Source organism: Podarcis tiliguerta (assembly GCF_965153285.1).
Source record: "Podarcis tiliguerta genome assembly, chromosome: 8".
Lineage (NCBI taxonomy): Eukaryota > Metazoa > Chordata > Lepidosauria > Squamata > Lacertidae > Podarcis > Podarcis tiliguerta.
The window spans coordinates 77,807,964-77,832,786 of record NC_139541.1 but is presented as its reverse complement, the minus strand read 5'-3'; the positions used below and the strand labels follow the sequence as shown (position 1 = coordinate 77,832,786).

Here is a 24,823-nt window from a genome sequence, read left to right as displayed (position 1 = left end):
AGAGAGGAACGCATGGTTGCATGAAGAAACCTCTTCAAGTCAAGACTCTTCTATCTGGCTTCCTTCAGAAGGAAGTATTTTTTGCTCTATAGGACGCACTTTTCCCCCTCCAAAAATGAAGGGGAAATGTGTGTGCGTCCTATGGAGCGAATGCAGGCTTTCGCTGAAGCCTGGAAAGCGAGGGGGGTCGGTGCGCACCGACCCCTCTCGCTCTCCAAGCTTCAGGAAGCTATCCACAAGCCTTCTGAGCGCGGCGGGAGTTCCCGCCAGGCTCCGAAGGCTTGCGGATAGCAGCCTGCAGCCTGAAGCCCGGGGGCGGGGTAGCTTGCAGATAGCAGCCTGTTCTGGGGGCTGGGGTCGGGGGAAGCTCGGGCTTTCCCCGCCCCAGCCCCGCGGCTGGGGGGGGGGTGGGAATAAATTCCCCCCCTTTATTTCCCCCCTAAAAACTAGGTGCGCCCTATGGTCCGGTGCACCCTATGGCGCAAAAAATACAATAAATGGACAAAATTGCAATGATAATTCTGTTGCTGCACCCAGTTTTGCTTTTCTGGAATGTGGCCCCCAGGAGGCTAATGTGGTCCTCAGGCAGAAAAGGCTTCCCCACCCTTGATACTGTATATTATTATTGTTGTTGTTATATTATTATTTGTACCCCGCCATTTTCCCTGCCAGGAACACAAGGCCGCTTGCAGATTTTTAAAAAAAATCTCATTCCTTCTAGACCTGGGCTGGGGAACCTTTGCCCTTCCAGGCACGGCTGGACTCCAACTCCCATCAGCTCCAACCGACAGCTGAGGCTTATGGGAGTTGTAGTTCCGCAACAGCTGGAGAGTCGCAGGCTTCTCTGCCCCCGCCGTCCCAGATCCAGGGCAACTGCGGCCAACTCCTTCCTTCCCAGCAAAGGCCATCTGTCGCCTTCCCTTCATGTCGGGAGGCAAAAGCACCAGAGGTGCGAGATTGAGAGGTGAGAGGCAGACCTCCATGTGCCATCTTTTCGCTGCCAGTTTGGCGTGTTCATCCACTAACTGATCCCCTCCTGGGCTCTCCTGGGACGACCCATAATTACCCACAGCCCCATCCATTATGCATGGGCCAGCTTGGAGCAAGTGCCGCCGCGTGGATTTCTCTCGCGGCGGCTCGAAATTACTATTTTCAAGCCGAGGAGCAGGTTTCCAATGGAATCCTTTCGACGCCGGCCCTGCTGCCAAGGAGCTGGGCACAGCCAAGGATGCCCAAATCCATGAGGGGAAGGAGAGAATGTACAACTTCCTGGCACGAGTACAAAGAGGAGGAAGCGAGCCTGCGAGATCTGGGTTGCCCTCCCTCCCTTGGAGCAGGCTTGGTCAACCTGGCACCTTCCTGATGTTTTGGAGGGCAGCTTCGAAACATCTGGGGGGGCACTGGGTTCGCCAAGGCTGTGTTTTAAGAGCGAGGGGAGGAAGCGAGAAAACGGAGGAGAGAGAAGACGTGGGAAGATGGTGAAAAGGAGGAAATGTTTTCTCTTACTCGGGGAGGCTTAAAGGATTAGACTGTTCCGAGCTTAGAAATGCCTAGGACTGCAGGGGAATATGACAGCCACACATCCGGAATATGAAATCAGAGGATCACAAAAAGCAGAGAGAGAGAGAAGATGCAATTTGATCAAGCCCACTCATCCACTCCCACCCAGCCGAAAGAATCTGTCACAGACGTCTTGGCCACAGACCGGCCATGCAGTGATAACAACAACAATAATTTATTATTTACACCCCGTCCATCTGGCTGGGTTTCCCCAGTCACTCTGGGCGGCTTCCAACAAAATATTAAAAATACAATAAAACATCAGACATTAAAAACTTCCCCAAACAGGGCTGCCTTCAGATGTCTTCTAAAAGTCAGATACAGTGGTACCTCTGGTTGTGAACAGGATCCGTTCTGGAGCTCCGTTCGCAACATGAGCAGAACGCAACCCACGTCTGTGCGTGCGCGGGTCGCGATTCGCCGCTTCTGCGTATGCGTGTGATGTCATTTTGAGCGTCTGCGCATGCGCGAGCGGCGAAACCCTGAAATAACCCTTTCCGGTACAGTGGTACCTCAGGTTACAGACACTTCAGTTTACATCCGCTTCAGGTTACAGACTCTGTTAACCCAGAAATAGTAGCTTGGGTTAAGAACTTTGCTTCAGGATGAGAACAGAAATCGTGCACCAGCGGCAGCGGGAGGCCCCATTAGCTAAAGTGGTACCTCAGGTTAACAACACTTTCAGGTTAAGAACGGACCTCCAGAACGAATTAAGTTCTTAACCCGAGGTACTTCCGGGTCGCCGCAGGACGCAACCTGAAAAGACGTAACCTGAACCTGACGTAACAAGAGGTATGACTGTAGTTGTTTATTTCCTTGACATCTGATGTGAGGGTGTTCCACAGGGCAGGTGCCACCACCGAGAAGGCCCTCTGCCTGGTTCCCTGTAGCCTCACTTCTCACAGTGAGGAAACTGCCAGAAGGCCCTCGGTACTGATTTCAGTGAACGATGGGGGTTCACTGAACGAAGGAAGTAGAGACACTCCTTCAGAGAGCAGGGCTGAGGTTTTCAAGGAACCACGAGGAAGCTGGCCTGGGGTCCCCTAAAATGTGCCCAATCGATGAAGGGCAGGTGGAGAGGAGCCTTGCCCTGCCTCTGCCAGCCAGTCCAGAGATTGTCCATCTTCTGTTGTTGGCACAACAGGAGGTTTGCAAGTCGTATGTCCACAGTAACTTGGAATATGAACAGCAGTAGAAAATTGGTAATATTTAAAATAGAAGAATATTTGAAATTAGAAGAATTCTGATTTATTAGAATGCAGTATATAAATGGGATTGGATGGGATTAGGAACAGCAGGAAAGGGCAGGAAGATGAAGAGAAATGTCTAAGAAATTTGGAATCTGGAATTCATATGTAAAGATTAAGTTTAATGGGGGAAATTGACTTGCAAAACTAAATTTTAAAAATGGTACGTCCACAGGAAGTGCCCACAAGTGAAACTATCACCTGCCCTGACCAATGTGTAAGTGCGAAATTTTGGTGAACAACTGTGCAGTCATTTTTTAACCCTTTCTCCTCATCATCGCTCATCGTTTTTCAGAGAGCGCCCCGCCTATCTGACTGGCATCGCAAGGCACTATTAAAACAGGAAGAGCTGCGTTGGTTGCACAAGCTGTCACTCTTGCGGTAGGCATGGCATGCTGTTTCACCATCGTTTTCTGCCGGGCAGTTCCCCTCAGTGTCCCAGTCTGAAAAATGGGTCTGTGTTGCAGCGCTCAGTCAGCACAAAAACCTGGGACACTGGGCGTGCCCAAGTCATGCTGGGCACCTGTCAGGTATGAATCTGATGCCTATGGGAAACCTGCAAACAGGACAACTCATCCCACCCTGCGGTTTCCAGTAACTGCTTCCAGCTGTGGCGGCAGAGCACGGCTAGCAGCGACTGATGGTCTTATCCTGCACAAATTTGTCCAGGCCTCCTTTAAAGCTACCCAAGTTGGTGGTCATCACTGCTTCCGGTGGCAGAGAGTTCCACAGTTTTCATTATGCGCAGCATGAAGAAGGACTTCCTTTTATCCGTCTGGTATCTTCCACTGAACGTCCACGAGTTCTAGCGTAATGAGAGAAGGAGAAAAACTTTTCCCCAATGCCTGGCATACCTTTATAGCCTTCTCTCATGTCACCTAACAACAACAGCAACAACAATTTTTATTATTTATACCCTACCCTTCTTTCTTGCCTTTTCTCTAAACCAAAAACTCCCTTTCCTCATACAGGAGTTGCTCTACAGCAGGGTTTCCCAAACTTGGGTCTCCAGCTGTTCTCAGACCACAGTTCCCATCATCCATGGCCACTGGTCCTGCTAGATAGGGATGATGGGAGTTGTAGTCCAAAAACAGCTAGAGAGCCAAAGTTTGGGAAACACTGCTCTATGATATTCAGAGGCAAAGTGAATACAGTGGTACCTCAGGTTACAAACACCTCGGGTTACAAACTCTGCTAACCTGGAAGTAGTACCTCGGGTGAAGAACTTTACCTCAGGATGAGAACAGAAATCGCACGCCAGCGGCAGCGGGAGGCCCCATTAGCTAAAGTGGTACCTCAGGTTAAGAAGGGTTTCAGGTTAAGAACGGACCTCCGGAATGAATTAAGTTCGTAACCAGAGGTACCACTGTACTTAAAACTGATAATCTGTCAGCTACTGTGGGGAATCTTTGGTGCGGTGGAAGGGTTGAAGAACATGATAAAGACCTCCAGATCTTCCTAGCGATTCAATTAGCTGTCTCTGTTTGTGGACACCAGCTGGGCACAGATGCCAACCATTTTCACCACCCTGGGAGTGAGCCACTAGGTTCAGGAATTTTATCTATCTCCTATTGCATTGCAGGATGAAGTTTTGGGCAGCCAGTTCTTTCCAGGACAGTTCCTTGGTAAGCTGCGGTTCAGACAGTCTTGCGTCGGAGCCGAAAGCAGGTGCGAAGGACCTAGTTTTACCAGCCAAGCAGGTACCGCTGGGGAGAATCATCCCCCTTATCAGATATTGATATATACGAACTGAGGAAACGGATGCTGAAACTGTTCCAAAGGCACAGTCAGAAGGACCTGTCTGGGGAGCTTGCTCATTATGTGATGATGGAGGGCAGAGGGCAGGGGGAAGGATGGGTGAGTCAGGGCTGAGCTGTGATTTTGAAACGGTCACCGAGGGGGGAGGGCAGGGAGGGTGGCCTGCATGAGAGTGAAACTTAGCCATTCAAGGAAGGAGAGTGGTTTTGAGAGAAGAGATGTGGGAGGGAGAACGCAGGCGATTTTTCTTTCTAGCTGAGCACGGGAGGTTTCAAATTCCAAAGGGATGACTTCACATCTGAGCCACTCGGTTCCCGCTCGTGCCCCACCACCACCACCCCGCCCACAAAGACCCGGGCATCAGTCCACACCTCACAAAAGCCTGTTGGAAGAGTCACCCTCCCGCTCTCGCTCTCTCCCTGCCCCCACTTTCTCCCAGGCTCTCAAGAGCTGGGAACAAAAGTTTTATCTTATCTCTGTTCCACCCGCCTCCATGCAAAGTCCAGTTTCGCTCTCAGCCGCCCCTGTTCACTGCAAAGAAAGCCTAGTGCCATGTGCCCATCCCGATTGAAGGCCACAGTTTAGCCTCAGTGACCGGTGCCCTAGGGCAGGCTCCTCCAACAGGTAGATCGTGATCTACTGGTAGATCAGTGGACGTCTGTGGTAGATCACTAAAAGGTAAAGGTAAAGGGACCCCTGACCATTAGGTCCAGTCGTGATCAACTCTGGGGTTGCGACGCTCATCTCGTTTTATTGGCCGAGGGAGCCGGCGTACAGCTTCCAGGTCATGTGGCTAGCATAACTAAGCCGCTTCTGGCAAACCAGAGCAGTGCACGCAAGTGCCGTTTACCTTCCCGCTGGAGCAGTACCTATTTATCTACTTGCACTTTGACGTGCTTTCGAACTGCTAGGTTGGCAGGAGAAGGGACTGAGCAATGGGAGCTCACCCTGTTGCGGGGATTCAAACCGCTGATCTTCTGATCGGCAAGTCCTAGGCTCTGTGGTTTAACCCACAGTGCCACCCGCACCTGCTTGATAGATCACTAGCTCCCCCAGAAAAGCTCAACAACTTTGACCTGAAGCCCCCCCCAAAAACGGGGCTTTCCTCCTCCCTAAAACAAGCTCAACAACTTTGACCCGAACCCCCCAAAAGGGGGTAGATCACTGCCAGTTTTTAACTTTGTGAGTACCGTAGATCGCAGTCTCTTGGGAGTTGGCCATCCCTGTCTTAGGGGAAGCCCAGAGAGACCTGACACCATGAATCGCAGGCGCAAATCCGTTCCACCACGGTTAATTAAATTGCAGGGTGGATAAGCACCACCTTTTCGGATCTACATGCCAGTTTTGTTTTGCTTTCCCCACCCCCAGTAGGATTCCTGTGTCATTGGCAGCTGCACAAGTGGAAATTCAACAGGGAAGGTTTTTTGCAGCCCCACAGGTGTAGCACTGCAGGAGAGTGCCACCACACCATAGATTTCCGGCGGTTGAGGGGCTGTTAAGGCCACCTGCCCAACGCATGGCATTGCTCTTAGTGGTGGCCTTTTCAGGAGAAAAGTGCAGGGGCCACAGGGAAGGGATGTGGCAAAGGTCTCCCAGTGCAGATGGTGTTAAGAAAAGAGGAGAAGCTAGAGCAGTGGTTCTCAAAGGGTGCGGCATACCACACTGGGGTGGGCCGGAGAGGATGGCAAGTGTGGCAGGGAGATTCAAGGACAATCAAGGGAATGCTTCTGCAAGTGATTCCTGTTCTTACGCAGCTGCTTTGTTTTATACTATCTGCACGCCCCATGATAATATTATGAAGTAGTTGTGTTCTATGTTCCAATACAAGCACCGGAATCATAGAATTGTAGAGTTGGAAGGCACCACAAGGAACCGGAATCTTTCAACCAACGCGGCTCTCGAACCCACAACCCTGGGATTAAATGTCTCGTGCTCAACCAGGTGAGCTATCTAGCTTGTGGGGAGGGGAAATAAACTTGGCTGGATGCCACAAAGTAAGTGGTAACGCCTGTGATAGGAATTTTGAGGTCTTAGATATATGGTAATGTTCATAAGTGTACATAGATCAGCACAGGAAGACCAACCTGGAACCATTTTGATTCCCAAACTGTCCCAAACTGAGCAAATGTTTTCTCTGCAAGGTCAAAGGAAAATGGAAAAGCCTCCCCATTGTCTTTTCCTTCACAAATCCTGTCTTAAGGGCACATTTAAGATATGAATAGGGTGTGAGCCTGGGACCTGGCCCAGGAACTAAGTATTTATCATTACAAAAGACTGGCCAGGCTACCCAGGCAATCAAATCAAGTAACCTGCCAGACAGGAGATAAACAACAACAGGAGAAAAACAACATTCAAATTTCTGTTTTAAGACAGCCTTTTCTGTGATGTAGGTGTGATGTATCTGAGGGGTGGTCTTGATCTATAAGGTGGCAATTTCAAAAGTCTTTATAAGGCCTTGCGCGCCATTTTTCTGGGTTCCTCCTCCTCTCCTGCGGGTGACGGGACCACCCTGTTGCAACAGATCAATAAAGATCAAGCTTACTAGCTGCTTTGCTTCTCAATATTCTCTGGTTGGCCTCTGTTATTTTCTCCTACCAATAGGGAACCTACGTAAGGTCTCTATATGGGCTCTTGGATACCCCATAAGGGAAAAGGGCAATTTTTTGTTTATAACAGGCCTTAACCATATGCGTGTTGCACAGGTCACAATGACATCTTCCATCTTTATCAAGGGGAGAGCTAACCTTCACACTTTTCTTTTTGTTTTCCAATGCATTCCTTACCAATAAAATTTGGGGGGGAGTGGAGTGAGCAAATTTTCATTCCGAAAGTGTGGCCCAGAGAAAAACAGTTTGAGAACCCCTGAGCTAGAGCCTAAGACGAGTGGTGCAGGATCAGGCCAAAGGCCCATCTGGTGCAGAATCCTGTTCTCCCAGCGGCCAACCAGACATCCGTGGGAAGCACACAAGAGGACCCAGGCATAAGAGCAACTCTCCGCTCCTGTGGTTTCCAGAAACTGGCATTCAGGAGCAAACTGAGTCCGAACACCACAGAGGCAGAGCGCAGCAATAGTGGTTAGCAGCCACTGACAGCCTTAACCCTCGTGAATTTGTCTAAGACCCTTTTAAAGGCCTCAGAGTTGACCCTCACTGCCACCTGGGGGAGCAAACTCCACCGCTGCTCTATGTAAACAGCCCCGCTGGCCTGCCTCTGTTTTCCCAGCTCTCCTTATTACGTTTGCAAGCTCGTTTCCACTGGTCTAAACCATAAAGAAGAAAAGGAAAAGAGGTGAGGGAAAGGCAAGAACACAACCCGAACAGAGGAGCTAGCCAGCTGGGCTGAGCTGTTGTTTGGGTCACCGGCCGCACCCTTTCTGGGTACACTTGGCTCTTTAAATAAAATCCCTCTCAGCTGCATTTCCTTAACAGGAAGGGCTCCCTGAGTATCAGCCCCACCCTTGGGAATCTCTGCGCTGGTGTTTACATGAAACTAGACAAAAGAGGAGACTTAGCCGCACTTTCAGTCTCAGAGGAGCGAGTTCATCTGACTTCCCCAGAGTCGGTGCCCGCATCCCTAGCAGGTTGGTTGAAGGGCGCCGGAGTAGCATAATAGCTCAAGGGAAACCTGAATTTGGAGAGCCGGGAAGGCGAGGTTTAAAAGCCTTTGCCTGGCCTCGGGAAAGGCACTTTTGAAAGCCTCAGGCTGCTCATTTGCAATATGGTAATACGTACCGCCCTGCCCCACAAGCTACTGTAAGGAGGACTGAGAGACAATATCTATGCATACCGTTTCTCTCATTATCATGATTATCCCTGCATTCCTCCTCCTCCTTGACTGAAGTCCTGTGCCTGTAATAGCTGTGCCACAAGCCAGGAGCGGGGCAGAGGTAAGAATAACAGAATCAGAGAATTGTAGAGTTGAAAGGGACCCCGAGGGTCATCTAGTCCAACCCGCTGCGATGCAGGAATATGCAGCTGTCCCATGCGGGGATCAAACCTGCAACCTTGGCATTATCAGCATCATGCCCTAACCAACTGAGCTATCCTGCGTTTTCTCCATCAGATGCCTCCAGGAAACCTGGAAGCAGGACCCGGGCACAAGAGGGCTCTCCTCGCCTCCTGTTTTCATCCTATGGTACAGTGGTACCTTGGGTTAAGTAGTTAATTCGTTCCGGAGGTCCGTTCTTAACCTGAAACTGTTCTTAACCTGAAGCACCACTTTAGCTAATGGGGCCTCCTGCTGCTGCCGCGCCGCCAGAGCCCAATTTCTGTTCTTATGCTGAAGCAAAGTTCTTAACCTGAAGCACTATTTCTGGGTTAGCGGAGTTTGTAACCTGAAGCGTATGTAATCCGAGGTACCACTGTACTCAGAAATATATCTATGCAGAGCAGGAGACGACACTGACATCACACATAGCAGGATTTATCCATGGAACAAGCCGCAAAGGATCTTGATCTGAAGCCAAGGCATCCATGGAAACTTTTCCGCGAAATATGCAACCTGCGGCCTTCTGGATGTTGCCGCAGATAAAGTTTCCATCACCCTAAACCTTCAGCCAGGCTGGCTGCGGGTGACGGGAGCCGACAGCCAACAACATCTCGAGGGTCAGCTACCCCGGTGTGGAATAGGAGGGCATGCTGACTGGCCAGAAAAATAATAACCGCCTAGGCCACAGCAGTCTTCAGAAAATGGGCGAAAGCATTGTCACTGCTTATGGCGGGGACGTGGGTAGTGCTGTGGGTTAAACCACAGAGCCTAGGGCTTGCTGATCAGAAGGTAGGTGGTTCAAATCCTCGCGACGGCGTGAGCTCCCGTTGCTCGGTTCCTGCTCCTGCCCACCTAGCAGTTCGAAAGCACGTCAAAGTGCAAGTAGATAAATAGGTACTGCTCTGGCGGGAAGGTAATCAGCATTTCCGTGCGCTGCTCTGGTTCGCTAGAAGCGGCTTAGTCATGCTGGCCACATGACCCGGAAGCTGTACGCCGGCTCCCTCGGCCAATAAAGCGAGATGAGTGCCGCAACCCGAGTCGGCCACGACTGGACCTTATGTTCAGGGGTCCCTTTACCTTTACCTTATGGCTTCATGCACAGTTGCCATCAAAGGCACAGCAGCAGCGGCTGCTGCGAAAGTTGGCAATGCTAGGTGTTCATCTTCCCTCCTCTGCTGGCAACTTTTCTCAATACAGTGGTACTTCGGGTTAAGAACTTAATTAGTTCTGGAGGTCTGTCCTTAACCTGAAACTGTTCTTAATCTGAGGTACCACTTTAGCTAATGGGGCCTCCTGCTGCTGCCGTGCCACCACTGCACGATTTCTGTTCTCATCCTGAAGCAAAGTTCTTAACCTGAGATACTATTTCTGGGTTAGCAGAGTCTATAACCTGAAGCGTCTTGTAACCTGAAGTGTCTGTAACCTGAGGTACAACTGTACTGCTGTTCCCAGCCAGGAGGGAACAAAGGTTGGGAACAGAAACTCTGCCCACACTGGGAGACCCCAACCCAAAGGAACCTAAACTATCCTCCAGCTGAATTTTATTGCAATAGGAGCAGAAGCAATTATGTCACTGATCATGCCTGACTGCTAGCTCTGCTGGCTGGGCGTTGATGGGAACCCAGCAGCACCCAGAGAGCCACTGGATTTCCAACCCCTGTTTTAGAGACTGTGGAAAAAGGCTACCACCAACTTTAACACTACTATTATTATTATTATTATTATTATTATTATTATTATTTGAGCACTAGTCCCAGAACCTATTTTAGATTCCGATGCAGAGCCCCCTCAGGCCTGACTTGTGCAGCAATAAAACCGATAGCACATTTGCAAAGCTAAGCAGGGTCTGGCCTGGTTTCAAACTGGATGGGGGACTGTGTGTTCCTGCACTGGCCGTCATGACCCCTTCCAACTCTACAATTCTATGATAGGCCTAACCACGTTTTTTTTAAAATCTTAACTCTGCACTCACAGCCTGCTTCATGGGAGTGTCTCTGAGCATGTGCAGAGAGCCTCTCTACCAAGTAACCACCTGCTAGGTTCTGGGCTTCTAGGTACCTCTCATTCTTACAGATGAAACACTGGTTCCAGTACGTTTCATTTCGTAACCAAAGCCTGGCCACTATCTCCTCTTGCGTCAACTGAGCCCTTTGTTTGTACATTCTTCTTAGGCGGAGGAAGTAAAACTTTAACTTCAAGCTGTCCTTTCTGCCACTTGCACAAATGTTCTGTCACTTATCTCTCCAGGCCAGAAAACACCCAGCACAGCTGGATGCTGTAATATTCAGAAGAGACAAAGTACTTTTTTCACACAGTGCATAGTTGGGCTGTGGAACTCACTCCCACTGCCTGATAACATGGGTGGTTTTTTAAAAAAAGGGTTTGTCAAATCTGTGGGGGCTAAAGGCTCTCAATGGCTACCACCAAAGTTTAGTGGCCCTGTTTGCTTCTTTTAACATGCAGGTGAACTCTGCACCCAGCTGTGGGATATTCAGTCCCCAAAAAGCCAAGCAGCCCAGACATACAACGGGTCAGTTTCAGTTCCCTGTGTGGAATTTTTCCTACAATATCTGATAAGTTGCCAGGTTCTGTGACCGCACAAGGTTAATTATACCCTGCTATCTTGAGCCGTCTATTAATATCCCAAAACACAGCTATAAGGAAAACTGCCTGATTTCTCGTAAGAGGGCTGAGCATTAGCAGCAAATCGGAGCTGTACAAAGTTAGGCACACCCTCAAATTTCAAGGGGTCTAAATCAGAACATTGGATAAAATGCCCTGCGCCTCTGCATGTTTTTAAACTTCCCATAGATGGTAGATCTAGATAGTTGAGATTCCTGCATTGCAGGGGGTCCCTTCCAACTCTATGATTCTATAATAGATCTATCTGGATCTACTGACATCAGGCAGCCGCCATAACTGTACTCTTTTTGACACCTGTTTAAAACATACACTATTTGCTTAGGTAAGCTCATCCAAACATGTAGAAGTTACGTGTATGTTATTTCTTTTTCAGATGCTGTTGATTTTAGTCATCTTTTGAAAAGTTGCAATTACCTGTTTTAAATCAACCATTTTAATGTTTTATTTCATATTTTTGTAAACCACCTTGCTGTTTCCTTTCCTTTTTTTTCCCTTGGAAAGAAAATATTTGACTAGTTTTGTGAATAGGCTTAGAGGTTTTCCTAGAAACAATTTGTGTATACATTTTCTTAAATAAATAAAAATAAGTATTTCCAGGGAAGCAGAGTTGGGCAGAGAGAAAACAGAGCATTTCATTAATTTCGATTCAGGTAATATCAGGACAGAGGTTTTACTGGCATATACTTTTCCAGGTACATCTATTAGAACAAATTAAACTTTAACTGACACTCCCACCTGCATTTTAGGAACTGTAACCTAGCAAGTGTGCGGCAAATTCTTCATTGAAAGCATAGGCTGTGGAACCAGAGGTCCACTCACTCTTTTGTTTTGGATTATTATTTATATTGGTTTTTATACTTTCGAGGCAAAAAATCCCCACAAAGCGGCTTACAATATAGCTAAAGCTAGTCTGATTACAAATTTAAACACAGCTAAAATTTGATTTTTAACAAAACAAACCCAAACAATCCCATGAGCTTCTTTCAGCTCAATGATTAAGGGTTTTGGTAAACAGACAGACATGTTAGACAAGTTTAGGAGAGGTGGAATCCTGATTTACAATTGGGCTCCAACTCCCACCAGCCCCAGCCAGTGTGACCAATGGCCAATGCTGATGGGAATTGGAGTCACTGTCTAGAGCAGGCACAGGAGGACCATTGGCCATCCAGATGTTCCCAAACTACAAGTGGCCAATTGGCCAAAGATGCTGTCAGCAACATCTGGAGGGCCAAAGGATCCCCCCACATGGTTTGGACTCAAAAGGACCAGAAGCTGTGCCCATGGGCAATTCATAGTACTGCAAGGTGACTGTTTATCTGCAGCTGCCGATTCCCATAGATCAGCCTTCGCCAAGCTCTAAGCTGGCGGCTTTCAGAACGTGGTCGAAGGAAACTCCAGCATCCTATGGAAGTTTATCAACAGTTTACCCGCGATCCTAAAAAAGCATCCCTGGATTTTCCTTTGAAATGCAGATCTGGAGGAGAGCAATGGGTATAATCTAGAGCAGTGGTTTCCAGTTGGTGGTCTGCAGACCTCAGAAGGTCCACGTAACTCACCCAGGGGGGTCCGTGGCTCCATTCACATAACAAAAACTACCATAGATATATAAAAATCTTCAAAAGTAGGGGGCCCATGGATTGGCTTTTGAAAAACAGAGGGTCTGTGGTACTTAGCTAATTGGCAACCAATGACCTCTAGAGCATTTATCGAGTTCAACATGGAGTGATGGTTAGGTCCCATAGGACTGGCTATCACCCCCGATATCAACTCAGCCATAGACATCTGAAGGGAGCCCTGTACCGGGAAGTTTTTAATGTATGATGATCTGTTGTGTTTTTGTATATTTTGTTGGAAGCTGCTCAGAGTGGCTGGGGCAACCCAGTCAGATGGGTCCAAAAATAAATTACTAATACAGTGGTACCTCAGGTTAAGAACTTAATTTGTTCTGGAGGTCCGTTCTTAACCTGAAACTGTTTTTAACCTGAAGCACCACTTTAGCTAATGGGGCCTCCGACTGCTGCTGCCGCACGATTTCTGTTCTCATCTTGAAGCAAAGTTCTTAACCCGAGGTACTATTTCTGGGTTAGCGGAGTCCGTAACCTGAAGTGTCTGTAACCTGAGGTTCCACTGTACTGTATCCCCCAAATCCTTCTCATCATCTAGAGCAGTGCTTCCTAAATTTGGGTCTCCAGCTGTTCTTAGACTACAATTCCCATCATCCCTGGTGCTGCTAGCCAGGGATGATGGGAGTTGTAGTCCAGAAACAGCTGGAGACCCAAGTTTGGGAAATCCTGATCTAGAGGTTCCTCACCAGCAGGGCAAGAAAGTCTGAAAGCCAGCGCCTGACACGGCTTAAACCTCTCAAATTCATAAACAGGGCCTTGCTGACAGCGCACACCCGTTCCGAGACGCGAATTACACTATTTCTTTTATTTTTTAAAGGTCTTGGGGGGTTTCATGTGCCCAGCGGGGGCCACACCCCAAAGCAGCCAAGGATCAGGAGCTGTCTCCAAGTGGCCTTCCTCTGACCTTTCTCCACAGAGTCCGACACTTGAGCACTTTTTATTGCCTAAGCAAAAACAGCTGCCGCCTTCTTCTTTCCCAGGCTGCAGCCTGGGTGGCGAAGAAGCAGGAGAATCCGTCACGGGCTTTGGCAGCGTGGAAGGTCTTAGCCCGATATTCACGCTAGGCTTTAAGTGGATCAGGCCCCACGGCAATCCGACAGTGGGTTGGGGCAACCAGTGGGCGAGGGATGAAATTGGAAACTTAGAGCAGGGCCTTGCCAGCGGGCAAGAGATTAAAACATAATCTGGAGAAGACCTCGGCCACACTTTTGGCAGCTACCTCAGCGCTGCTACCGACACTTGGGAAACATGAATACGTTCTGTTTGCTAACATTCGAGCAGCATTTCGCAGCTTGCTTTGAAACAGCTGTTTGAGGGTGGTTCTGAAGAAGTGCAAATTAATAATATTATTACTGCATGCGGAGTAACTGCTAGGGACCCCTTTTCCCACACAATGTGGGTTAACCAAAAGGATTACACAGTAGAGAACCTATAGTACTTTAGACAAGGTGGCCAATGTTTAGGTGTAATGGGAGTTGGGAATCCACCAACCTCTGGAGGGCCAGAGTTTGCCCACCCCTAAACTTTGTTGCCCACCCCTAAAGTTTGTTGACAAACTTGACATGAGCCAACAGTGTGAGGCGGCAGCTAAAAAAGCCAATGCAATTCTGGGCTGCATCAATAGGAGTATAGCATCTAGATCAAGGGAAGTAATAGTGCCACTGTATTCTGCTCTGGTCAGACCTCACCTGGAGTACTGTGTCCAGTTCTGGGCACCACAGTTCAAGAAGGACACTGACAAACTGGAACGTGTCCAGAGGAGGGCAACCAAAATGGTCAAAGGCCTGGAAACGATGCCTTAGGAGGAACGGCTAAGGGAGCTGGGCATGTTTAGCCTGGAGAAGAGGAGGTTAAGGGGTGATATGATAGCCATGTTCAAATATATAAAAGGATGTCACAGAGAGGAGGGAGAAAGGTTGTTTTCTGCTGCTCCAGAGAAGCGGACACGGAGCAATGGATCCAAACTACAAGAAAGAAGATTCCACCTAAACATTAGGAAGAACTTCCTGACAGTAAGAGCTGTTCGACAGTGGAATTTGCTGTCAAGGAGTGTGGTGGAGTCTCCTTCTTTGGAGGTCTTTAAGCAGAGGCTTGACAACCATATGTCAGGAGTGCTCTGATGGTGTTTCCTACTTGGCAGGGGGTTGGACTCGATGGCCCTTGTGGTCTCTTCCAACTCTATGATTCTATCGCCTCCCATAAAGCTCAAACCCCAACATTTCATTTCTATCGCACATTTAGCATTTGCCCCTAAGTGCTTCAACGAGCCTTTATGGTGTCTCCAGCAATGTGTTACAGACAAGGCCAAGAAGACTGTTTGCGCCTTCACAAAGACCGGGCCTGTGAACGTGTGGCGAAACTCATCTGTTTGAAACCAAGGGCTCATAGCTTGCGCTCGTAACCACCGTGCAAGCCGCTTACAGATGAAGCGCCGGGCTTGCAGGCGAGCGAAAACGAGGCCGATGGCAGGTGTCCAACAGACATGCTCTGCTGAAGGGTGAAATAAAGATTTATAGGAAAGTGACAGGGAAGCGAAATTTCAGAAACCTTCCCCGGCCTCTCCTTTTTCTAAGTGTCAGGGCTCTCCCTGGGTGTGTCAATCATACACATCCTGGTGTTACGAGATTGGCAGAACCACACCAGGGGTGGGGAATCCTAGGCAACTGAGTCAAATGTGGCCTTCTAGTCTTCTCTGTGTGGCCCTCAAGATTCTCACCGGAAAACATCCCTCCCTGGCTGTGATTCACACACCCCTTGAGTGTTTCTGCTTGGCAAACATATTTTTTAAAAACTAAATCACTGACATCCCTCAGAAATACAGTGGTACCTCGGGTTAAGTACTTAATTCGTTCCAGAGGTCCGTACTTAACCTGAAACTGTTCTTAACCTGAAGCACCACTTTAGCTAATGGGGCCTCCTGCTGCCGCCACGCCGCCGGAGCACGATTTCTGTCCTCATCCTGAAGCAAAGTTCTTAACCTGAAGCACTATTTCTGGCTTAGGGGAGTTTGTAACCTGAAGCGTATGTAACCTGAGGCACCACTGTATCAGATTGAGAACGAAGTATGCTATATGAGCATTTACGCAAAGTAAGAAAGTTTTCACCTATCGGGATGCATACATCAGACCAGTGCTTTGATTTCTTTTTTAAATGCAGAGCGGCGAACAGCCCTGCTGCTTTTGAACAAGGTATCCAGAGAGAGATCAGAGCTACAAGTTCAAGGAGGCAGCTTGGAGGGAAATAAAGATGCCAGAATCCTAGGAAGTGCAAGTAGTTGGGCTGTCAAACCTACGAGAAGTTCAGGGGCCCAACTTGCTAAAAGCCACTAGTTCCCACTGAGAGACCCTCCCATTGGTTCTGGATAGACAAAAGTACTTCAGTCACAACACATAATATGAGATTTGATGCCAGAACGAGATGCAATGGTACCTTCTACCTCAGTTTTTTTTTTAAGAATGGGGTTGAGAAAGGGTTAGGCCCCAGAATGGGAACCTATGGCACTCCAGATGTTTCTTGAGTTCAATTGCCATGAGCCCCAGACAGAAGGACCCAGTTGTCAGGGATGATGGGAATTGTAGTCCAGCAATATCTAGTCATAGGTTAGGCCAGAGTTTCCAGCAGATTTTGGACTACAATTCCCACCATCCCCAACCAGTGGTCTTGCTACCTAGGGATGATGGGAGTTGTAGTCCAAAAAACAGCTGGAGACCCAAGTTTGGGAAACACTTGAGGTAGACCAACCTTTGCCAACCTGGTGCCTTCCAGCCTTGGTTGGACTTCAAGTCCCATCAGCCCCCTGCCCAGCACCTGCTGGCTGGGGATTGATGGGAGTTGTAGTCCAACAACCAGGTTCATAAAGGCTAGGTTCGACAATGGCCTGCTTTGCATGTCACCCTAAGTCAAACTGAGGCTTATCGAGACTGTGCAGTTCCAGGAGAGCAGTTTCCAATTACTTTATGCTTTTATTTACTGGTGTGCCAAGCCGAGCTAAGCCAAGGTTCGGCGTGCCATGCCGTGCAAACCAGGCCCGAAATCAGGAAAGGCAGGCCTGTCAACCACCACTAGGCCTGCCAGATAAACAGGGGTGTTGGTTGCTTTCATGCCTTGCTTGTGTGCTCTGCCTGGGCATTAAGGCTGGGTGGGGCTTGAAATCCAATCCGGCAAGGCTCTTCCTTTGGAGCTTAAGACCTCCCTTGCCAAGAGGATTAACCTGGGGTGGAGTTGGGGATGTCATGCACCCATCAGCCATGCTTGCATCATAGGCGCTGTGAATGTGCACATGAAGGAAGCAGGGTTAAGCGCCCACTCCACAAGGCCATGCCTCGTTCCCGTGCTGTTCTTCCACGCTTTATGTACCTGAGTAGACAACCGCAACAAAATGTTGCAGCAGGGAGCACTCCTGTTAAGGATTTTCGGCTGGCCGGCCATGCCTATTTTCAGGATACTCCATTTTAACACCTTCCTAATCTAACACCCTTATCAAGCTGTGGTTTCAGCGGGTTTCCCTACACACATCCTTAACATTTTTGTACTTCTGCAAACCTTGGGATGAGGGATGCGGGTGGCGCTGTTGGTTAAACCACAGAGCCTAGGACTTGCCGATCAGAAGGTTGGCGGTTCGAATCCCCGCAACGGGGTGAGCTCCCGTTGCTTGGTCCCTGCTCCTGCCAACCTAGCAGTTCCAAAGCACGTCAAAGTGCAAGTAGATAAATAGGTACCGCTCTGGCGGGAAGGTAAACGGCGTTTCCATGCACTGCTCTGGTTCGCCAGAAGCGGCTTAGTCATGCTGGCCCCATGACTGTACGCCGGCTCCCTCGGCCAATAAAGCGAGAGTCGGCCACGACTGGACCTAATGGTCAGGGGTCCCTTTACCTTTACTTTACCTTGGTTTTTGAACATCTCCGTTGACAAACATTTCGGTTTTTGAACACGCCTCAGAAGTTGTGTTCTGGGACTGATTGGAGTTGGGAGCCCAATAACACCAGGAAGGCTTCAGGCCCACCCACCCCACTCCTGTCTGAGATCATGCCAAGGAACGTGGGGGTGTCGCAAAACTCTCCTTGGCCCGTTCAGAGAAAGCTGTTCTCTCTGCGGTTGGGCAAAGGAATCCTGGGAAAGGGTAGATCAGGCCCAACTCTGGCAACTACCTGAAGGAGCGTCTCCACCCCCATCGTTCTGCCCAGACACTGAGGTCCAGTGCTGAGGGCCTTCTGGCAGTTCCCTCGCTGCGAGAAGCCAAGTTACAGGGAACCAGGCAGACGGCCTTCTTGGTAGTGGCGCCCGCCCTGTGGAATGCCCTCCTGTCAGATGCCAAAGAGAAAAACAACTACCAGACTTTTAGAAGACATCTGAAGGCAGCCCTGTTTAGGGAAGCTTTTACTGTTTAATAGGTTATTGTATTTTAATATTCTGTTGGAAGCCACCCAGAGTGGCTGGGGAAAGCCAGCCAGATAGGCAGGGTATAAATAATAAATTATTAATTATTACATCATCATTATTATTATTATTATTATTATTATTATTATTATTATTATTACAAAAAGAAACCCTGCAAGCAGTCCAGAAGAAGATTTACTCCTGCTTTCATCTGACTTCCAACTCATTTTCTCCCTGAAATAAGAGTTAAAGCGACGGTTTGGAAATCTCTGTTGGTCTTTATGGGCATTTTAGCTTCCACTGAAATATTTCACCTGAGAAAAACACATTATCTCCCCCCCCCCCTTTAAAAAAAAGGAATAAAATCACTTCAGTGGCGCTGCTTGTATCAAAATAGTCCTTAAACTGAACTCTCTGTGAGGGAGGGGGGAAACCCCCCAAGCTGCTTACAAAGATAAAATTTTAGCTCACTTTCCTACAGAACTAGAGAAAAACATTACATCAATAGGTTGTGTTTTTTTTTAATTCATTGGCACAGCCTCCTGTTCCTCTATTAGCTGCCACAGATGTTTAGCTGGTGAGGCTTTTTTCCTGGCATGAGGATAAAGTGACCGAGAAAAATTCACAGCTCATATTTCAATGCATCAGGCTGCTGTGGGAAAAACATTGGCAGGGTCTTTTTTCGATTTATTTATTTTTTAACATAGAAATCCTGCCGCAGAAGTGAATGCTACCATCGCTGTGGCCTGTATTCAAAGCAGTCTTTTCACTGCCTGCACCTGCAGTCACAGATGCCTGTATACAGTGCAAGGCACCGTCAACTGCCCTCTGTTTCTCCAAAACAGCACCTGGGCCATACCTGCTGTTCCTGCTTTGAAGGAAACCCGATCTCCCTCCTGGGGCAGACAGGTGGTCATGGAGACGTGCAAAAAAAGGCGACAGATCAGACCGGTTCTAAACAGCAGGCGACTGCTGCCAAGGAACACTCTCGCCCCGTCCAAAACAATGGGGAGGTATTTGGGAGGCTGGTTTTAGCAGTGCAATAAGAGCAAGGAGGTGCAAAACCCATACACATTAACCAAACCAAACTATTTTTTTTATTTATCGCACCGTAACGTACCTTTCCTAGCTGAAGGAGCATAAAGGTAAAGGTAAAGGGACCCTGACCATTAGGTCCTGTCGTGGCCGACTCTGGGGTTGCGGCGCTCATCTCGCTTTATTGGCTAAGGGAGCCGGCGTACAGCTTCTGGGTCATGTGGCCAGCATGACTAAGCCGCTTCTGGCGCCCCAGAGCAGTGCACGGAAACGTCGTTTTCCTTCCCGCCAGAGCGGTACCTATTTATCTACTTGCACTTTGACGTGCTTTCGAACTGCTAGGTTGGCAGGAGCAGGGACCGAGCAACGGGAGCTCACCCCGTCGCGGGGATTCGAACTGCCAACCTCCTGATCAACAAGTTCTAGGGTCTGTGGTTTAACCCACAGCAACAGCTGTTTACAAAAGAACAACAAGCAGAGCTACCGATGCAATTCTCTTTTCTCCTCAGAGCCGTGAGGCCTAGGCAGTGAGATTTTTTTGACCAAATTCAGAGAGGAAGAGGGGGAAAGTGTCGATTAATGTGAGGCCAAAATAGGCCACCGATTCCGGCAACTTTGCCAACCATATTGACAATCAACATTATTAATGAGTATTATTATTGATAATAACAACAGGCAGGCAGACACACCGCCAGGACCTAGTCCAGTCAGACTGTGCCATCCCATAGGGCCAACAGACACCATTCTGCCCTGTGATAAAGAAGAGGGGCTGGGAGACAGGGTTATTTGGGTGGGAGAACTCAGAAACTGTAAACCGTCTTGGTGAAATGGCAGTGTATAAATCCAGTAAATAGAAAAACATATATATATTGATCTGCAGGAACCAGTTAGAGCAGGGACACCCCTCCCTCCAACCTAGACTACAACTCCTATCATTCCTAACCAAAGGCCATGCTCACTAGGGATGATGGGAGTTGGAGTCCGACAGCATCCAGAGAGGCTAGGGACCTGAACCACTTTTTATGGCTGTATTTTGGAAGTTGCTCACAGTACGACAAGCAATTTGGTGCCTCCCACTCTGCTCTTCCTTTGAAAATACAGTGGTACCTCAGGTTAAGTACCGTATTTTTCGCTCTATAGGACGCACTTTTTCCCCTTCAAAAATGAAGGGGAAATGTGTGTGCGTCCTATGGAGCGAAGACGCTATAGTCCCGCGACCCTCTCCCGGCTGGAGAGGTGACGCGCGCCTATAGCAGGAGTCTCTATAGGCGCGCATCACCTCTCCAGCCGGGAGAGCGCGCGCGGGGCTAAAGCAGTCCCCCGCGACCCTCTCCTGGCTGGAGAGGTGACGCATGGCTATAGAGACTCCTGCTATAGGCGCGCGTCACCTCTCCAGCAGGGAGAGCGTGCGCGGGGCTAAAGCAGCCCCCCGCGACCCTCTCCCGGCTGGAGAGGTGACGCGCGCTTTTGCAGGAGTCTCTATAGGCGCGCGTCACCTCTCCAGCAGGGAGAGCGCGCGCGGGGCTAAAGCAGCCCCCCGCGACCCTCTCCCGGCTGTAGAGGTGACGCGCGCCTATAGCAGGAGTCTCTATAGCCGCGAGTCACCTCTCCAGCCGGGAGAGCGCGCGGGGCTAAAGCGGGCTTTTGCGAGAGGTGAGGGAATTCCCCCACCTCCCAGGAAAGCCAAGAGAAGCCGTGCAGCCCCTTTAAAGTGCTCACGGCTTCTGCCGGTTTTGCGGGAGGTGGGGGAATTCCCCCACTTCCCAGGAAAGCCAGGAGAAGCCACGATCTCTTTAAAGGGGTTGCGTGGCTTCTGCGGGCTTTTGGGAGAGGTGAGGGAATCCCCCCACCTCCCAGTAAAGCCAGGAAAGCCCTGCGCAGCGTCTCCCGGCAAGGAGAGGCTGCACGGGGCTAAAGGGGAAGCCATCCCACTCTCTGCTTTGGCTTCCTCCATAGCTGCGCGCAACCCCTCCGGCAAGGAGAGGCTGCACGGGGCTATGGATTCTTTAGCCCCACGCAGCCTCTCCCGGGAGGGAGAAGCTGCGCGGGGCTAAATGGGAAGCCAAAACAGCCTTGGCTTCCTCCATAGCTGTGCGCAACCCCTCCGGCAAGGAGAGGCTGCACGGGGCTATGGATTCTTTAGCCCTGCGCAGCGTCTCCTGGCAAGGAGAGGTTGCGCTGGGCTAAAGAGGAAGCCAAAACACCGAGCGGGATCCATCCTGCTCTCTGCCTTGGCTTCCTGCATAGCCGCGCGCAACCCCTCCGGCAGGGAGAGGTTGTGCGCAGCCTGTACGCTGCTCTTTGGTGCTGGGGGGGGAAAAATTTTTTTTTTCTTGATTTCCCCCCCTAAAAACTGGGTGCGCCCTATGGTCCGGTGCGCCCTATGGTGCGAAAAATACGGTACTTAATTCGTTCCGGAGGTCCGTTCATAACCTGAAACTGTTCTTAACCTGAAGCACCACTTTAGCTAATGGGGCCTCCTGCTGCTGCCGCACCGCCACCATGCGATTTCTGTTCTTATCCTGAAGCAAAGTTCTTAACCTGAAGCACTATTTCTGGGTTAGCAAAGTGTGTAACCTGAAGCGTATGTAACCTGAGGTACCACTGCATATCAGGAAGTACCTTTTGCCTCTGTAGCAAATTTTTTTATTAAAAAAATCACAATAGACAGCACTTCACAATAAGGAAGAATCCATGGTTTTGATGCCCCCCCCCAGGACTGCGGGCGGAGAAGGCCAACATTGCTCTTTCTTCCGCGGATCAAATTCGGCTACGCAAAACTTCCTTTCCCCAATGTGCACTTCCTCTCCCACTCAGAGGAGACAGCCCAGTCACTCAGCCGGAGCCACTAGGACATTTCGCTTGCAATTAATTTTATACCAAGCAAGGTGGCTTTAAATATTCATGCGGCTGCGAGAAGGCGAGGGATTCGGTGTCACTGTGGCAAGGATCCCTTCTGCTTCAGCAAGGTAAGGGGTTCCTCGCCGCCATCAACCCCCAAACCTCCCCTTGTCAGACAAACCCCAAAACAGGAAGACAAGGAGAGTTCGGTTTTGATACATCTTTTAATTACACTCAAAATGCGGAGACAGAGCCCACCGGGGACACACACACAAAAAAAACCCAAAAGTACGAAAATAACTCTGTGCCTTTTTCACAAAGGCAGGGGGTATTTACAGACATTTGTGGGTATGCATGAAGGAGGGGGAAACCTGCTGGTCCTCATTAAGGCACAGCATGGGGTAGTGCGGAAGAGAGGGGAAGAGGGACCCATCTCCTGACCCTCCAAACAATTCCACAGGAACCCCCCCACCCCACCGAAAACAACGCACACAATGATGGTGAACGATCCAAGGGAGTTTATGGGGAGGGGACGTGGGGCAGGCCGAACCGGGGGACGGACAGACCCCCGGCAAACAGAGAAGCAAGTCTTTTGGAATAAAGCAAGGCCCGGGGGCTGGCAGTGCGAGTGGTGCTGTGCCCCCTCTCTCCTTCCCCCAACCCTGGCCTTGTTCCCTGATGAAAGAAGGGGGGGGCGATCCGAAGAGCAGGCAGGCCTTGTTTACCTGTTGAGACAGGCAGGGTGGAGGTTGTGCAGAGAAGGGCAAGGAAGAGACAGCACTTCTAGACAGGAGCCTGGTCTTTTCCTCCCAAGCACCAGGCTGGGGGGTGGGATTCAGCACCGGCCAAGACCACCCAGTTAAGAGCACCAAAAAGAAACCAGAGAGCGCCATTGGGGGGGAGAGAGATAGATTAAAGATTGTCAGAACCTGGGGGGTGTCACGCAAGGCATGCTGAGCCCAAAGGTTCTTTTCGCCAGCGTTGGGAGAAGCTAGGTGGATTTCCTTCCCAAGCTGCCCCACGCCCAGTTTTTAGTCGGCTCTGCATCTCCTCTAACACGTACTACAAAAAAAGGAAGAAGTCGAATCCTCTTAAGGCAGCAGCACGCAAAATGTCTCCTGGTGGTCGAAGAGGAGGGAAATCTTCAGGGTAAAGAGTGTCCCGTCCCTGTCCCCCCCTTGTTAAAAAAAGAAAGCAAAAATAAGTTTCCCATTTTCGGCAACCCCAGACTTCATGGGGTTCCGACAAAATTCCCCCTGGGATGTCTCTTGCAGCTGCCTCGCCTCTCAAACTCGAGGGAGGCTTCGCTGCCCCACCAACAGAGTCTGGCCACGCAGGGCCCATAAATTAAAACAAAAACAAGAACTTCGTAGAGTCTCTCTTAAGCGTGTCTTTTGCAAAGGCCAAAGTTCTCTTCCTGGCATCCACCTAGGGACGCCGCCGAGGCCGGGCTCACACGTAGACAGCTGTCTTGGATATGATGGAGCCGTCGTGCTGGGACTCCATGTCGTCAAAGTCGTAGCCGTGGTGGGGAGAGCTGAGCCGCAACATGGGGCCCAACTGGTCATACTGCTCCTCGTCGCCCTCCAGGCGGTGGGACGGGTAGCCGTAGGGCGGGAGGCGCTCCTCGCGTTCATCTTCCTCGTCGTACTCGTCACCGTCCTCCGGCCCCCTCCCCGGGGCGGCTTTGAGGGGCCGGTCGAGTTCGGTGAAGTCGCGGGCTGGGGGAGGAGCTGTCCCGTTGCCAAAGACCCGGGTCTTGGGGTCGTAAGAGCCTTTGGTGCCCCGGTGGCGGTGGCGACGCACGGCAAAGAAGACTATGGCTCCCAGGAGAGCCAAGGCTAGGATCCCCCCCACGATGGACCCGGCCAAAGCTCCAGCGCTGCTGCTCTGCCTCTTCGCCGGCTGGTCTGAGTAAAAAAAGGAAGACGAGGGGTGTCACTCAGAGATAAGTGCATCACTAGGCTTTGCCAGCGCTGGGGAAGGGGCAGAGCTGCAGGTGGAGCCGTGGAAGAGCACACGGGCGGGGTCTCAGGGACCCCCCGCCTCCCCTATCCATTTGGAAGGGTCCCCCTTGCTGTCCGAGGAAAATTGGGACATTAGAGGGTCCGGGGAGTGCCTCTTCCATGCAGGCCTGCCCAAGCATGATGCGGCCTAGCATGTCGCCTCTGTACCTAAAACACACCCAGCCGGAGGCACAGCCTGTGCCACAACTTGCACCCACAATGTGCCCATGGCGCTGCTTGCTTTCCCGTTTCCACAATGCATTCAGCTTTCGGTACATGCACAGCAAGTCCGCAACTTACACAGGAGTTAACGTTCCGCGGATCGCGCCTAAAGCCAAAATCGCGTGGGCTCAACCCTGGGTGGGATTGCCAAAGTCGTTTTCCCTGGAACCCTGACTCCTCTTTCCATCCTCTGCTTTTTGGCGGAATGCACACGGTTTAAATGCACGTAAGTTGCGGGCTTGCTGCATTCCCAAGGCGTGAGCATGTATCGAACCGTTTACAATACCAGGAGAAGGACGTCGTATGGTGTGGAGGCCCAGATTTGGGACTTCCGGTTCTTGTTCAGCTCCACCCAGCACGGCCGTGATAGGAGTTGTAGTCCAACAACATCTCAAATTTCAGGAAATTTGGTGTCCCACTGTCTCTTGCGCTCCACTAAATGCATCTCTGGAGGGAGATTCAGGTCCCCCACCCCTAGTCTAAAGATTTCTCCCTGACATGTTAGTATCATGTATACAAGGAT

At 50.0% G+C, this 24,823-nt stretch overlaps 1 protein-coding gene across 3 annotated transcripts in view; it reads right to left on the bottom strand.

Annotated features, from left to right (window-relative positions):
* NECTIN2 (nectin cell adhesion molecule 2) overlaps positions 1 to 24,823 on the bottom strand; it is a 101,469-nt gene that overhangs the window by 17,129 nt on the left and 59,517 nt on the right. Inside the window, exon 6 of one of the 3 annotated variants that reach the window (XM_083455526.1) lies at positions 22,278 to 23,982. The exons of the other annotated variants lie outside the window; for them this stretch is intronic. Within the exon in view, the coding sequence (XP_083311652.1) occupies positions 23,525 to 23,982 (458 nt within the window). The 3' untranslated portion in view covers positions 22,278 to 23,524. Of the gene's footprint in view, positions 1 to 22,277; positions 23,983 to 24,823 lie in introns of those variants that run through there. 3 annotated transcript variants of the gene reach the window in all.